General features: G+C 44.6%; 1 protein-coding gene across 1 annotated transcript in view; it reads right to left on the reverse strand.

Annotated features, from left to right (window-relative positions):
• MYH15 (myosin heavy chain 15) overlaps positions 1-13674 on the reverse strand; it is a gene marked incomplete at both ends in the record, with an annotated part of 154377 nt that overhangs the window by 43907 nt on the left and 96796 nt on the right. Inside the window, 4 exons of the mRNA XM_080799011.1 lie at positions 3517-3632; positions 6644-6768; positions 8908-9257; positions 13187-13383. Coding sequence (XP_080655137.1) covers positions 3517-3632; positions 6644-6768; positions 8908-9257; positions 13187-13383 — 788 coding nt within the window. The remainder of the gene's footprint in view (positions 1-3516; positions 3633-6643; positions 6769-8907; positions 9258-13186; positions 13384-13674) is intronic.

The raw sequence follows: 13674 nt of genomic DNA on the forward strand, positions 1-13674 counted from the left end.
AAATACCATGTCTGTGTTTGAGATCCTGTTTTTAAGACATGCTAAAATATTTTACTTAGAAACGAGAAAAGACTTAAACATATTCTTCTGGCAGAAACTCAAACAGTAAACGAAATTAAGTTTGATGGTGCTTATAAATTAAGACTGCGTGTGAAGTTTGACATCACTGAGTTCTGAAGAACAGACCAAAGGGAAAGAAAACGAGGTAGAACATTAGCAGATCCTGAAGTCTAGAGGCCAGGGGTGGGCAAACGGGGAGCTATGGGCCAAATCCAGCCATGCCAATTTGACTTCCTGTTGTCTACAGTTGCTTTCAAGCTACGGCTGCAAGGTTGAGTAGAGATAGAGACCCTATGGCCTGTGCAAGCCACAAATATTTACTACTGAAGCTGTTTGGGGGTTGCTAGCCCAAACTATGGCACCGTGGCATATTAAATTTCTTAAGCTAAAGGAGTTCAAGAAAACAACAAAACCAAGAAGATCGCTCTAAATACTTCTGTCCTCCTGTGCTGAAAGCAGTACATAAATCTCGCACGTGAAGGATACCCTCTCCCTGTACAGAAGGAAGGGACTCATCCTTACCACCAAAGAGAGAATTTAGGGCCAAGAAGGCTATATAAACAAACCTTGCTAATTCTTCAACATTTGCTACCCCTGACCCAAATCCCCATGCCTTGTCAATACTTCACAAGTTCATGGTTTCTTTGTCTAAAAGGTATAAAATCTTCCTGCTCTGGTCATGTCTCTGGGTCCTCACCCTCCTGTGAAGGCCCACCCTGTGCACGTAAAAATTCAATAACATGTGTATGCTTTTCTCCTGCTACTCTGTCTTCAGTCAGTTTAATTCTTAGGACCAGCCAGAGACCCAAAGAGGGTAAAGAGAATTTTCTACTCCCCTACTCTGTCTGGTCGCATACAGAAGTTTTTGTTCAACCCTTCTGTAGGTGATCAAACCAAAGCAAGCTAATGCATTTTGATAGAGTAAGGACTTTCAGTGCCTCATTCCCAAAAGCTTCCCAGCACGTCTCTGGGTGTGTCTGGAGAGAGCTAAAGACAAGGCAGGTACACCCTGGGCCCTCGCACATCCCAGCATTTCCCTGTCCTGAGCTGGAGGAGGGAGACAGTCAGTGGTCTCTGAAAATTCAAGACACACCTGACCCACTTGTTTTCAACCCAGTTCTGAGTCTTCTATTAGAACCTGACTTGGGTGACAGTTACAGCCTCTCGCTGGCCTTCCTGCTAGCTGCCGTCATTCCTGTATCTAGGATGGGGATGACCAAAGCCAGCCACCAAAACGCCTCCTCTCCTCCCATCAACAGAAGTGTCATCACCTCCCTACCTCCAGCTATGTTAATCAGAGCCTTTGTAGAAATCTTTTTTTTTTTTTTTTAAAGAAAGACCTACTGAATCCATAAAAGTTTAGGAAGTCCCGGCAAGAATAGCAGACACAGCGTCTGGCCAACGTGAAGTGCTCAAATATGTGTTTAACAAGTGGAACATATGACACATACACCAGCTGCTCCTACTTTTCCCCACCAACAGGCCTCCAGCTCCCTCAGGATTAGTCCTCACCCAAAGATAGCAGAGGAGTTGAATGCATCAGGCCACTAGTAGCGCGATCAGGTCCCTGCCCTCGACTCGGGTCTCTGCTGCTTTCTCTGGTCCCTTCCACGGGCCTTCAGTTTCTGTGGCCTTTCCCAAGGCTGATGTGGACCGAAGACCTAGAACCTCAGCTGGCCCAGGCAGTACTCTCCTCGAGTTCTAGAACGCTACTTGGCTTATCCTTGATTGCTCGAAAGCTCTGCTTTGCTTGGACTTCCCCCTGCCCCTGCCATTCTGCTCGTTTCCTTGGGACCCCTTGGCCTCCCTGCCCCGAAGTCCCATGAAAGCATCAGATTCAAACCAAGGCATCCAGATACAACCTGCACTTGCACGGAGGAGCCCTTCCCCAGAAACGTCTGCTAGGGCCTCTGTGATATTCTGTAAGAGAGGTTCTGTCTCTTCTTTCCGGATGTACCTATTATAGTTATTATGAATCATTAACTAAAACTCCTGACGAGCTCGCCCCACCCTCCAGCCCGCCCCTTCCTTTTTCAGGCCCCTCGCAGCTTCAAGCTAGTGTTCTGCTCTTTCTTCTTCCAGCCCTGGCTGTTTGGATCTCCACTTCCTTTGCAGTAAGATTATCGTAATTGGTGAACGGTTCTAAGACATTCAGATGTACCTGACAAGACGCAGACTCTCGGAGGATTCATTTTTCCTCAGCTTGGTTTATTAATAGGTGCAGGCTTGACGTTACCCAAAATGAGTTTTTTTAACTGCACAAAGAAACGCTCGTTTTTGTTCCTCACGGAAGGAAGTAGGGCAAATATCAAGGCCCGATGTTTCGCCCTTCATCAAAAAAAATTCTTTTAGACACTGACTCAGAGCCTCTTAAGTCGACCAGAATTCATCCCCACAGTCAGTCCTTGAGAGGGAAAAATTTTAGTGAGTGAGGGCAAGGGTAACTCAAAGCACACAGAGGGCCAAATGCAGCTTGATGGCCTCATTAAAAAAATGACCCCCATGGGAGTTTTGTCTGAATTTGGGCTATAGGAAAGAAGCCAGTTCTAGTGAATATATTAACAATTTTTTTAATTGTTTAACAAACACATTGAAAGCAACTTGCCACTCAAAACTCCGACTCAGATGATTTTCCTTGCTGACATATGGCATAGACTTAATGGAACAGATCGGATAAATAATATAATCATAGTGAATTCCATGTGTTTATAATTGTGCTTTGATCTATACAGTGTGAAGTGCTTTGCCAACATCAGCTCACTGATCTTCCTCACCACCTTCTGTGACACGTATGGGGCTGCTTTTATCCCCTCACTTCACTGAGACGCTAAGAAGTAGAATGTCTAAAGTCATCAGCTTGTTATGAGGAAGCTAAGAAAAGCTCCTGCCACCCGTGAGTCCTGTCTAATTCCGTTTCCTGACTATTAAGACTCAGTCTCTTCACCAGGGATTCAGTAAGCGGCTTAGCGCCTGGCTTCTGCCCCTCTCCACACAAACGGCTACAGGTACACACAGCGGGGGGGGGGGGGCGCTCTGTGAAAACTTCACTCTGATCTGACATTAATTTTAATGCACCACATCACATTTTTTGATTCCTTTCCTCCACCCTTCCACATTATCGGTCAGCTTCTCGTGTGCCTGAGAAAGAGACTGGGCAATGCCCCCAGTCCTTTTGCATATAATTATACTTTTTTGGTGTGTTATCTGGAGTCTCTAGGAGAACGGAAGCTGCTCAAATATAAGAAAATCATAAAAACAGGCAATAATTGCATAAAGGTGTGCCTTCATACTAATAGTGGTGAGCTCACTAGAAAGGTGCTGGTGTAGGGTTAGACTGTCTCAGTTTCTTTGGAAATGTTCAAACAGAGGCCAAAAAGGCTGCCAAACACAGCATGTTCTAGTCAGTCAAGGATTCTGGAATATGCAAATGTTGCTCATCAGAATAATCTCAGATACCTAAAATTTTCTATTTCTTCGTTTTTCTCTGAAAGCTTTCTTTCAAGTTCCGCTTTAGCTTCCAAGAGTTCAAGCTGGAAGCGAAGAATCTTGCTTTCATTACGTTCCAGAGCTCCCTGAAACACATAAATTAAAAGTACCAAGTTAAGTCTACTTTTTGGACACAAAATTTTTTTTTCCCTCAAAATGTATGTCACTATCATAGCTCTCTTTGGAATTGCTGGGAGAGCTCTAAGTTCAAATCAGGTCCCTGAAGATTGGAACAGGATGAGAGACAACTGACTGCTTTTGTTTGTCATGTCACTTACAGCTTTGACATTCCCAGGGCTCTCTGCTGTAGTTCAGGAACTAGAATTCTAAAGCATTTTTTAAAATAGAAAATTTCAATCTCGTCTGTGACTATATTTAAACTTTTTAATTTATTACTCTTGGCTTCGCTTAATATAGTTCATCTTCAGGATGAATCAATAAGTGGATCAAAGCTAGAGCAAGAATAGTGGTAACTCCAACTTGGAATCTTCCATTTAATTCTGGACACCACGGAGGAATAGTGAAAAAGTCGAAAGCATTCAGAGAGCAGGAAACAGGCGAGTATCCAAATATTGTCAAAGGAAGAACAATAAAGGAATTTAGGATGTACTTGACACATAACACTCGGTGTGAGCCATCATCACCATAATTATTAATACTACTTCAAATGGATTGCTTTGACAGCTAGGGAAATCTCCCGTCCCTTTGAGTATTTAAATATAGGCAAGGCAATTACTGCCAGGGATGTTACAAAGGTGATTCAAGTTTAAAAGTGTAGCTTTGATTAAATCTTTAAAGCCTGTTCCAAAGACACAATTTATATAGAAGTAGAAACAAACAAAATATTTGGAAAATACTGAGAAAGATGTTTATAAAGGACATAAGGTGTGACAACAATCTGCTTATCAGTTAACACCTGGAAGATAGTCCTGAGGGCAGGAGTAATTTTTGTAGCCTTTTCTGGGGCATGGTTACCACATACAAACAAAAGTAAAAAGTAAAACTGAGTAGCAACTTCAAGATAAAAATAAGAAAGATGTTACTAATTTTAATATGTCTTAAGGCCTTGCTGCTGTTCCCTCAACACTACCTTCAATATAAAAGAAAATAAATCAAAAACCAATGCTTAGAGAGCAATTTCCTGCAAGGAAATGGTGCCCTTCCTTCAGGGGAAACTGTCACCTCTCACCCTCTAGAATCCGCAGAGAAACAATCTTTGGAGAAGGTGACCTGGGATAATTTGAGTTTTGTGGCTTCAAAACTAATATGATAAAGTTTCTCATAAAGGCTCACCCAGGAAAACAAATAACCCAATTTTACAAATACTTGTCCAAGTTGATGAAGTATTTATGGATGCTGCAAAAGACAAAACTTGAGAAAATGCAAATAGAATATAATGCCATCTAGTGGTGGTAAGTGGTATGAGCGCTATGGCCTTACTCTGGCCTGTGACGTGCCAGTCCCTTCAAGACGTGAAACGTCTCTATGTTACATGGGACTCAAATTGCCCCCCTCCCACCGGCCAATCATCTCTCTCACTGGCTCATCATAGTGCTTGAAATTTCTACCATGAAAATTACTTCTTTAGGTTAGGGTGGTGGCTTCAGAAAGTCCCTAGCCAGAATGGCCAGAGGACCAAAGGGAACAAGAAAATGAAACAAAGCTCACTTTACAAGGACTAGCCTTGTTAGGTGACACTACCAACTGAAAGGATTCTATATAAAATGTAAAGACCTCAGGAAAACAATTATGCCTAAAAAGGCAAGAGCTGTGTCAAAAGCCATCCACTTGACAGCTCTAGATGCAGGGTACTATGGATACATCTTCAATCTGTCAGGTCTCTTACAGAAACACAGTGATAACATGAACTTAATGGACGTTGTTTGGTGTGGAGCAGAACTTTGAAGTCTAATTTTCCATGATCATACCTTCCAAAGGCTCTGTTTAAAATGGACTGTTTTGCCCATTAAAAATCTTTTTCTTGGGGCTCCTGGGTGGCTCAGTCAGTTACGTGTCCACCTTCAGTTCAGGTCATGATCTTGGGGGCCTGGGATCAAGTCCCACATTGGGCTTCATGATCAGTTGGGAGTCTGTTTCTCCCTCTGCCCCCTGCTTATGCTCTTTCTTACTATCTTTTTCTTTCAAACAAATAAATAAATCTTTTAAAAAAATCATTTTCTCAGTTGGAAGGTGAGTGGTGGGGCTGCATTTTAAGTACTAGATGGATGCTTAGTCTAAGGGAGGGTCAAGAAGATGAAACTCAGCTCTGAGAAAAGAGGCTTTGCAGGCTGTGTTAACTGCTTAGTGACCATGACAGATGACTCCTTTTAGTTCACCCTCTTTGGTAAAAAGTCTCAGTGGCTCGTTCAATCCCTAGCACATACCCAGGGATAAGGTCGGAGATTGTTCTTGAACTTTTAATCCCTAACACTCAAAATGATCCTGCCAAGCAATCTGTACAAAGATAAGCTTTCAGGACAAAAGTTTAAGAATATCACTTTGAATCTCACTTTTAAAACTAAATTTGGGGGGGAGGGAGTGTTTTGAGTGATGGGACAGAATGGATATTCATTCATTTAACATTCACCAAATATTTGTTGAACCTCTACTACACACCAGCCAATGCTCTAGGCAAGTGCTTCTCGGCCGTTAGTGTGAATATGAGCCACTAAAGGATCGTGTTAAGATGCAGATTCTGACTCAGCAGAGCTGGGGAGAAGGCTGAGAGTCTGAATTTCTTACAAACTCCAGGACAAGGCAGCTCCAAGCAGCTGATCCGTGGGCTCAATTTTGAACAGTGAGGGTCTAGGCACAGGGGGATAAATCAATAAAGAAGATAGCTGTGGTTCCTATTTTTCATTGCACTTGGCAGATTTGTATCCATTATTGCTCACCCTGCCCTCTGAGCCTCAGTGTCTTCATCTGTGAAATGGGACCATAGTTTGCCAAGGTAAGACATATCGAGCACTGGGTCTAGTCCCTAGTACAGAGTTAATACTTGTATTTACTGCTGTTGTCACTGCTGCTGCTGCTGCTGCTGCTATTACTTTGCTTTGTCACAATGACAAAAACCTTCTTTGCTCCCCGGAGGTAATACCTCTGCTTCTTCCAGCGCTGCCTGGACCTCAGTCTTCTCTTGCTCAACCTGCTTCTTGGCCTTTTCCATTTCATTTAGGTTCCTCTTTCCTTCTCTCACCTGATTTGTCAGATTAGAAATCTCTTCTGGAGAAGGAAGAACAGCAAAGTTAGTGAAAGGAACCACTGATATCTGACAGTGGACTGTTCCCCTGGGACCGTGCTCATGCCATCCTTGGAGACTTGATGGCAAGGTCACCCATGGCACCTATGGGACCCTTGTTGGAATTTGAAAAAGTCACTCTTTCTTCAGTATATTCTCTTGCCACCCACCGGAAAGTTGCCTGCTACAACCGGAGAGGACAGTGCTTCTCAAAGTACCGTGCAGTGAACAACCTGTATAACTTTACATGGCGGGCCCACTTGTCAGAGCCATGTCAGATTCCACCGGCTGCTGCGTTGAGACACAGACTGGGAATCCCTATACTTCTGGTGTAAATGCCTAGCTGTTGAGACCCGTGGCTGCCATTCTGTCCACTGCCACTCAATATCAGGATGGGAACCTAAAGCATAAGCTGGGTCATTGCCTGTCAGAAGCTGATGTGTGAGTGCAGATTGACCAGAGTATCCAAAGGAGGTCAAACGCTTGAGGGTTTGTGGCTAGCCTCTCATGAACATGAGTCATAGGCAGAATAAGGCATCCAGAAGTGACAAAACCTCCACCATTCAACATTGTTACTGTCAGTTCTGCCTCTTCAGGAAGGAAGCCTCTAGTAACTAAGAGGAGTGGAGTAGCGCCAAGTAGCTCTGGGAATTACCCACCGCCCAGAGGTGGTGGAAGGAGCTCAAGAGCTTACCTGCTCCTCCGGTTCCAAGATCCCCCGCTGTGATAGAGTTTTGAAAAGTTACAACACCAAACTCTTTAGATGACAATTCTTATGTAATGAAGGCTTCTTTTATAAGTCCTCTCCAGAAGAGAGGTTTCCAAAGAAAACTCAGGGCCGTGGTTCTCCATTCTGACCATACCTCAGAATCACTTGGAGAGCTTTTGAAAAAGACTTCTGCCCAAGCTTCCACCCAGCCCAAGCGTGGTCTCCAGGCCAGCAGCACCGGCCTCACGGGCAACTTATTAGAAATACAAATTCTGAGACCCCACCCTCGACCCAGTGAATCAGAAACTCTGGGGGCAGGGCCCCAGCCCACCATTTGCACCAGCCCTCCTGGTAGTTCGGTTGCAGGTGAAGTTCTCTGACCACTGTTCCAGCACCTCTCATGTGCCCAGTCTCACTGAGCATGGACTATGTAGGCCAACAGAGAAGCAAGATTCACTCCTGCCTCCAAGAACAATGAGCTTGCTCCCGGGGTATCTCAGGGTTTTCATGCCCATCACTCATGGTGCTGGTGTAGGTTGGCAGCATCTCCTAATTTAGCAATTCATTCCTTTAGCCCAGCAGTTTCATTTCTGGGAAGCTACCCCTACTGAAACATTAGCCCACGTCCACAGGTATATGTCTGGAGTATATTGTAGAGGATTATTTGTAGCTGCGAGAAATTGTATCTAAGCTGAATGAGGTCTAGTTCAATAAGTGTTGCTCATCCTTATAATACAACACTCTGCAACTATCAGCAATCACGTGGCAGGCCTCCATGGACAGACATGAAAAGAGAATCCCGAAGCACGTGGGCAGTGGTAGAGCCCGTGATTAAGTGTGCATAGGTTAGAGTCAAGCTGCCTGGGCTCAGATCTCATACCTGCTTTGGATCGACTGTGCATTTGGACAAGTTCTTGATCTTATAGAACTTAATACAATCTGCATTTTACAGACAAACCAACACATAAGACTGTTCTGAGAATTAAATAAGGAATGGTTGTGTATGCAACAGAGCCCGACACATTGCATAGGCCACAGAAATATTTGTCAAATTAGAAATTATTTTGATAAATGAAAAAATAAGAGGTGTAGAATACTGCATAACTTGAATAATACATGCATGCATATATGCATGGGAAATCTTGGTCAGGCTATGGATGATAAAGAAATTCTTCATAGTGGCTTTCTCGGTGGAGTGAACCTGAGGCTAAGGTAGGAAAGTAGTCTAATTTTTAGAATTTAATAAATAATAACTCTAGTAAAAAAAAAAGTATTAAAAATGGAAAAGTTAAAACCTGAGTGGGACCATGACAATGCTGAGATGCCTGCCCATGGAGGACAGCCTTGCCCTTGAAGCCAGGGCTCCCCCACACCTGCTTGCTCCTGCTCTGGCTCCAAGCCCTGCTCAGAGTACCTTGGAGATTTTTGTTCACCCTCTGGAGGGTCTCTTGGCTCACAGTGCTCTCCTCGTAGGCATGCCTGAGCTTGAGGAGCTCAGTGCTGAGGGCCCGGGCTTCCTTCTGAGAGGCCTCCAGCATGGCCTGTGACTCCTCCTGCTTCTGCTTCCAGCCATCCAGGCACTTGTCCAAGTGCTGCCGCTTCTGGTCCAGCATGGCTGCTGAGGAGCGGGCTTTCCCGAGGTCGGACAGGGTGTCCCCAAGCTCGAGCTGCAGTTGGTGCCTGGCCCTCTCCAGGGAGGCATTTCTGGCATTCGCTACCCCCATGGCTTCAGCAGCCTCCTGCAACCGCATGGCCAGCTTCTTCCTGAGAAGGGGAGACCCCAAGCAAAAGGCAAGTGAAGCTCCAACCCTCAGAGACCTCCCCCAGTGTGTCCTGGATTACAGCAGTGCTTGGGTTCACAGCAGGGAGGCCCCTGAGGTCGGCTGAGAGGTACCAAGCAAGAGCCGCTCAGGTCTCAAAATGACCTCTGTGTGCCTAGAGAACCCGGATGTCCAGGTGCGCTTTCCCTTCCCCTAGCCTTTGCCAACCTGGTCTTGGAACTCGGGATCCCTCCACCTAGAAGGATTTGCTTAACCCTAACCCTTCTGTCAGCAATCCAGACTTGATCAATGACTTCCGGAAGAAGCGGGAGAAAGCGGAAGATGGTACGGAACGGCCCACCAACAGGAAGCAGCTGTTAAAAGTTCTTAGGCACATCTAGTCTTTAGAGATCTCCCTGCTACATTGTTTCTAGGAACACTCTTTGGTGCTCTCCTGCTCATTCTCTCTCCCTCTTACCGCGTGGCTCCTAAACATGCCAAAGTTCTGTCTTTTCTCTGAGTTCCTTCTCCACCTCAGCTGCTCTTCTCAAATTTATATACTCAAATCCATCCCATTGTGATGCTCACTTCACAGATCCCACAGCTGGGGGGGGGGGGGGATTCTAGCCCCTGCTGTTGGCCCTTCAGCGTCCTCTGAGATGGAGTGGATTATTAAAGTGCCTCCTCCGCCATCCGCACAACGCAGTGCCCTGAGGCTTTCTGATGGATGCAATGTGTTCTCTCGCTCCCATCTCCTGCAGGGAGGCTGGCAGCCCCGTTCTTACCCATTCTTTACACTTCTTAGATGAAAGGTACTGTGTGTACCGAAGCTCTTTCTGATCTACTATTATTAAAGAGAAAAATGTCCTCAGGAATGAACATGTGCCACACAGTAGCCCATCAGACCAAAGTGGTCATAAAGCCCCCTTTTGGGGGGAATCCTACAAAAACTAATCTGTGCTCAGCTATCCAGGAGGGATCTGTGCTCTAACAACTACTCCTTACTCGCTGGCTTTCTAACCGTAGTAACTTCTCAACTTTGCTTCATTTTTCTTAAATGTTAAGAGGAGTTTTTTTTTTTATTTTTATTTTTTAAGATTTATTTATTTGAGAGGTGCTGGATAGCTCAGATGGTTAAGTGTCTGCCTTCAGCTCAGGTCATGATCTTCAGGTCCTAGGATCAAGCCCCATATTGGGCTCCTGGCTCAGCGGGGAGTCTGCTTCTCCCTCTCCTTCTGCTTGCGCTGTCTCTGTCTCTCTCTCAAAAGAAAGAAAGAATGAAGGCAAGAAAGAAAGAAAGAGAGAGAGAAAGAGAGAAAGAGAGAAAAAGAGAAAGAAAAAAATTTATTTATTTGAGAGAGAGGGTGTGCATGCGAGGTGGGGAGGGGCAGAGGGAGAGGAGAGAAAATCTCCTGCAGACTCCCTACGGAGCAGAGTCCCAATCCCGTGTCCCTGAGATCATGACCTGAGCCAAAGCCAAGACTCCAACCCTTAAACTGACTGAGCCACCCAGGAGTCCCAAAAAGAGATACTGCCTGGTGACTACAGTTAACAATCCTGTCTTTACATTTGAAAGTTGCTGTGAGAGTAGAGCTTTAACGGTCTCACCATAGCGACAACAAATTGTAATTACATAGGGTAGGGGATTTATTGACTAACTACATTGTGGTAAAGACTTTGCCATATGTACCCATATCAAATCATCACATTGTATAACCTAAACATATTTAAAGGTATGTAGGAGTTTGGAACCCTACTTGGTCCCAGCATGTCAATGTCAATACATACACAAATGTCAATTACATCACAATAAAGCTGGAGCAAAAGGAGATTCTGATGCTTTACTCCACCTTAAATAGGGGCCTTATAAAATAATTACATATATATATATAAAATATGTATATATATTTATATAATATAAATTATATTTTAACTACCTTAGAAATACTCAATTGGTACCAGAAAGTAGGGATTTTTCTTTGGGTGACCACATATGGGGAGGGACTGAGGGGTTACCAGGACATGGGGCCATCCATGCTAAAATCAGCAAGCTCACAACTCCATTAGGCAAAATGGACAAGCTGGTCACCCTCACTTCAGTGATAATCCTGTCTACATTTTCACACCAACTACCATTTGTTCCTCATTTGCCAACCATAAGTTCTTACTCAGTAAAAGAATGTGGAAGATGTGGAAGATTAAGAAACCAACTCCCTATTCTTGGGGAATGTGGAATTCAGAAACAGTCAACTGGGTCTCAGGTGAGTTTGATTCAGCTAGACTAAGTCATCCTGTGAAGCCAATTAAAAAATATATATATAGAATCCTAGATTTTTTTTTTTTGTAGTTCTGCCTCCCTGGGGTGAATCACAAAGAAAATATAATATAGACAACATTTTATTTATTTGATATTCAATTAAGTTTTGGGGCACCTGGGTGGTTCCGTCAGTTAAGCAATCAACTCTTGATTTCGATTCAGGTCATGATCTCAAGGTCAGGAGATCGAGTCCCATGTAGGGTTCTGTGCTGGGTTGTGCAGCCTGCTTAGGATTCTCTCTCCCTCTGCCCATGCCCTCTTAACCTGCAACTCTCACACACGAGTTCTCTTTCTCTCTTTCTCTCCCTCAAAAAAAATAATAAGTTGAAAGCAGAAGAGGTATTCATATAGTATCATGTTGTCCATTATTTCTCTTTAGCTGTCAAGTGCTGCAGAACAACAATCTGTTAGCTCAACAAATCCATGTGGTCGTAAGCAGCGTATATGCTTTCCCTCTTTCCTACCCCTCCCAAAGAAACCTGCAAACACTGTGACTGGTGGGCACCTTCACCCGCATTCTTCCATCATAGTGGGGGAAAAAAAATCTTACTTTAGAAGCAAATGCCCTATTTCCAATATGAGGAGCCATTTCAGTTCAAAGCCCCACTTTTCTGTGGCCCGGCATTTTTCAAACGTCTACCGCAGGTATTCTTAGTATCCGTCATCCCAAAGCCCTTTTCAAGTTACTGCGGCTTCAGAGACAGATCACTTGGTACCCCTCCAGGGACAGGACCCAGAGACTACTGAGCAAATGCACAGCCATGTCTCTCAAAGATTTAGGTGAAGAACGGAAAAACAATAATTTTGGTTGAAACTAAAGAGAAAGGGATTGATCTGCCCTGAAGTTTTGCTAAGCTGCCAAACCAGGGACACGCTCTTTTGAGTAAAGCTTTAATGACTAGAAATCTGGGGTTAGCTTGACACTTCCTCTCAAACTGACACAGCCCTTTGACCTCTGAACAATATGCTTCAGTTCTACACCTCGGTACCAGGTCTTGATTCTTCTAGGCCCCAAGCTCCTGTGGTTCCTGAGAAGGACTTCTAAAGCCTTTATGGAGTGCTGGCTATAAAGCTGATATTCTAACCTGAGAGGTGGTCTGAGGGTGACTTCTTTTCAAAGAAACTTGCAGCCCTTAAGGCATGATGACAGATCCTGATATGTTTCGAGCCATCTCCGTCCATCTTCACAGAGCACTTTGTAGTGTCCAAGTTGTAGACCAGAGACTTTAATGTCATGTACACACTTGGACTCGACTATTTGGATGTTCCAAATGAAGTACAGGATTCTGAGGGCTAGCGCATTTTCAGACCCTCGCTCCAAGTCACGTCTTCTACGAAGACTTGCTTTGTGCCCTAGAAAGAGCCTCCTTTCTTTCACCAGGACTTTGTTCTAGCCTTTATTACTCTATTATAATTGTTATTTTTTAGCCCCCCCCCCCCCCCCAGAGCATGTGCTCCTTGCCAGCAGTGGGCTGTTTCAGCTTTGGTCTTGGGCTTATTCATGCACTTGGTGGCGATTTATTCAATGTCTACATGAGGTCTATCAGTCAAGGTCACTCTCCTCATCCTCTGCTCTGTAACTCCCTCTGCGTTCAGGTCTGCCTTGCCCCACTCACTTGGCCTCCTCCAAGTCCTCAGTCCTCTTGCTGATGTCATCTGCATACTTCACTCTCCACTGCACCATTTCACTGTTGCCTTTGGAGAGAGCCCAGAGCAGCTCAGCCTTGGCCTCTTGTTCTTCCTCATACTGCTCTTGAAGAAGGTCACGGTCACGCTTGGCTGACTGCAGGGCCTGGGCCAGGGCGCTCTGTGACTTAACAGACACAACACACATTAAAAAAGGGCATCGCTACCATTAACAACGAAGGGCTTGGAGGTGACATCTTTTTTTTTTTAGATAAGGTTAATAACAACCTGCCACAAATTCAAGCTGAACCTGAACCTAGTAAGATAATACCCAGGAAAGAATTTGGGACGAGAAAGGATCGAGTATCTAATTGCTGCTGTTACAACAGGGAACAGTGTACTATTTAGGGAAATGTCTGCCTGACTATGTGGGCTTCAGCAACTGGCAGGTTCTGGAAATAGTGGGGAATACAAGGTA

This window comes from Martes martes, assembly GCF_963455335.1.
Source record: "Martes martes genome assembly, chromosome: 1".
NCBI classification, from domain to species: domain Eukaryota; kingdom Metazoa; phylum Chordata; class Mammalia; order Carnivora; family Mustelidae; genus Martes; species Martes martes.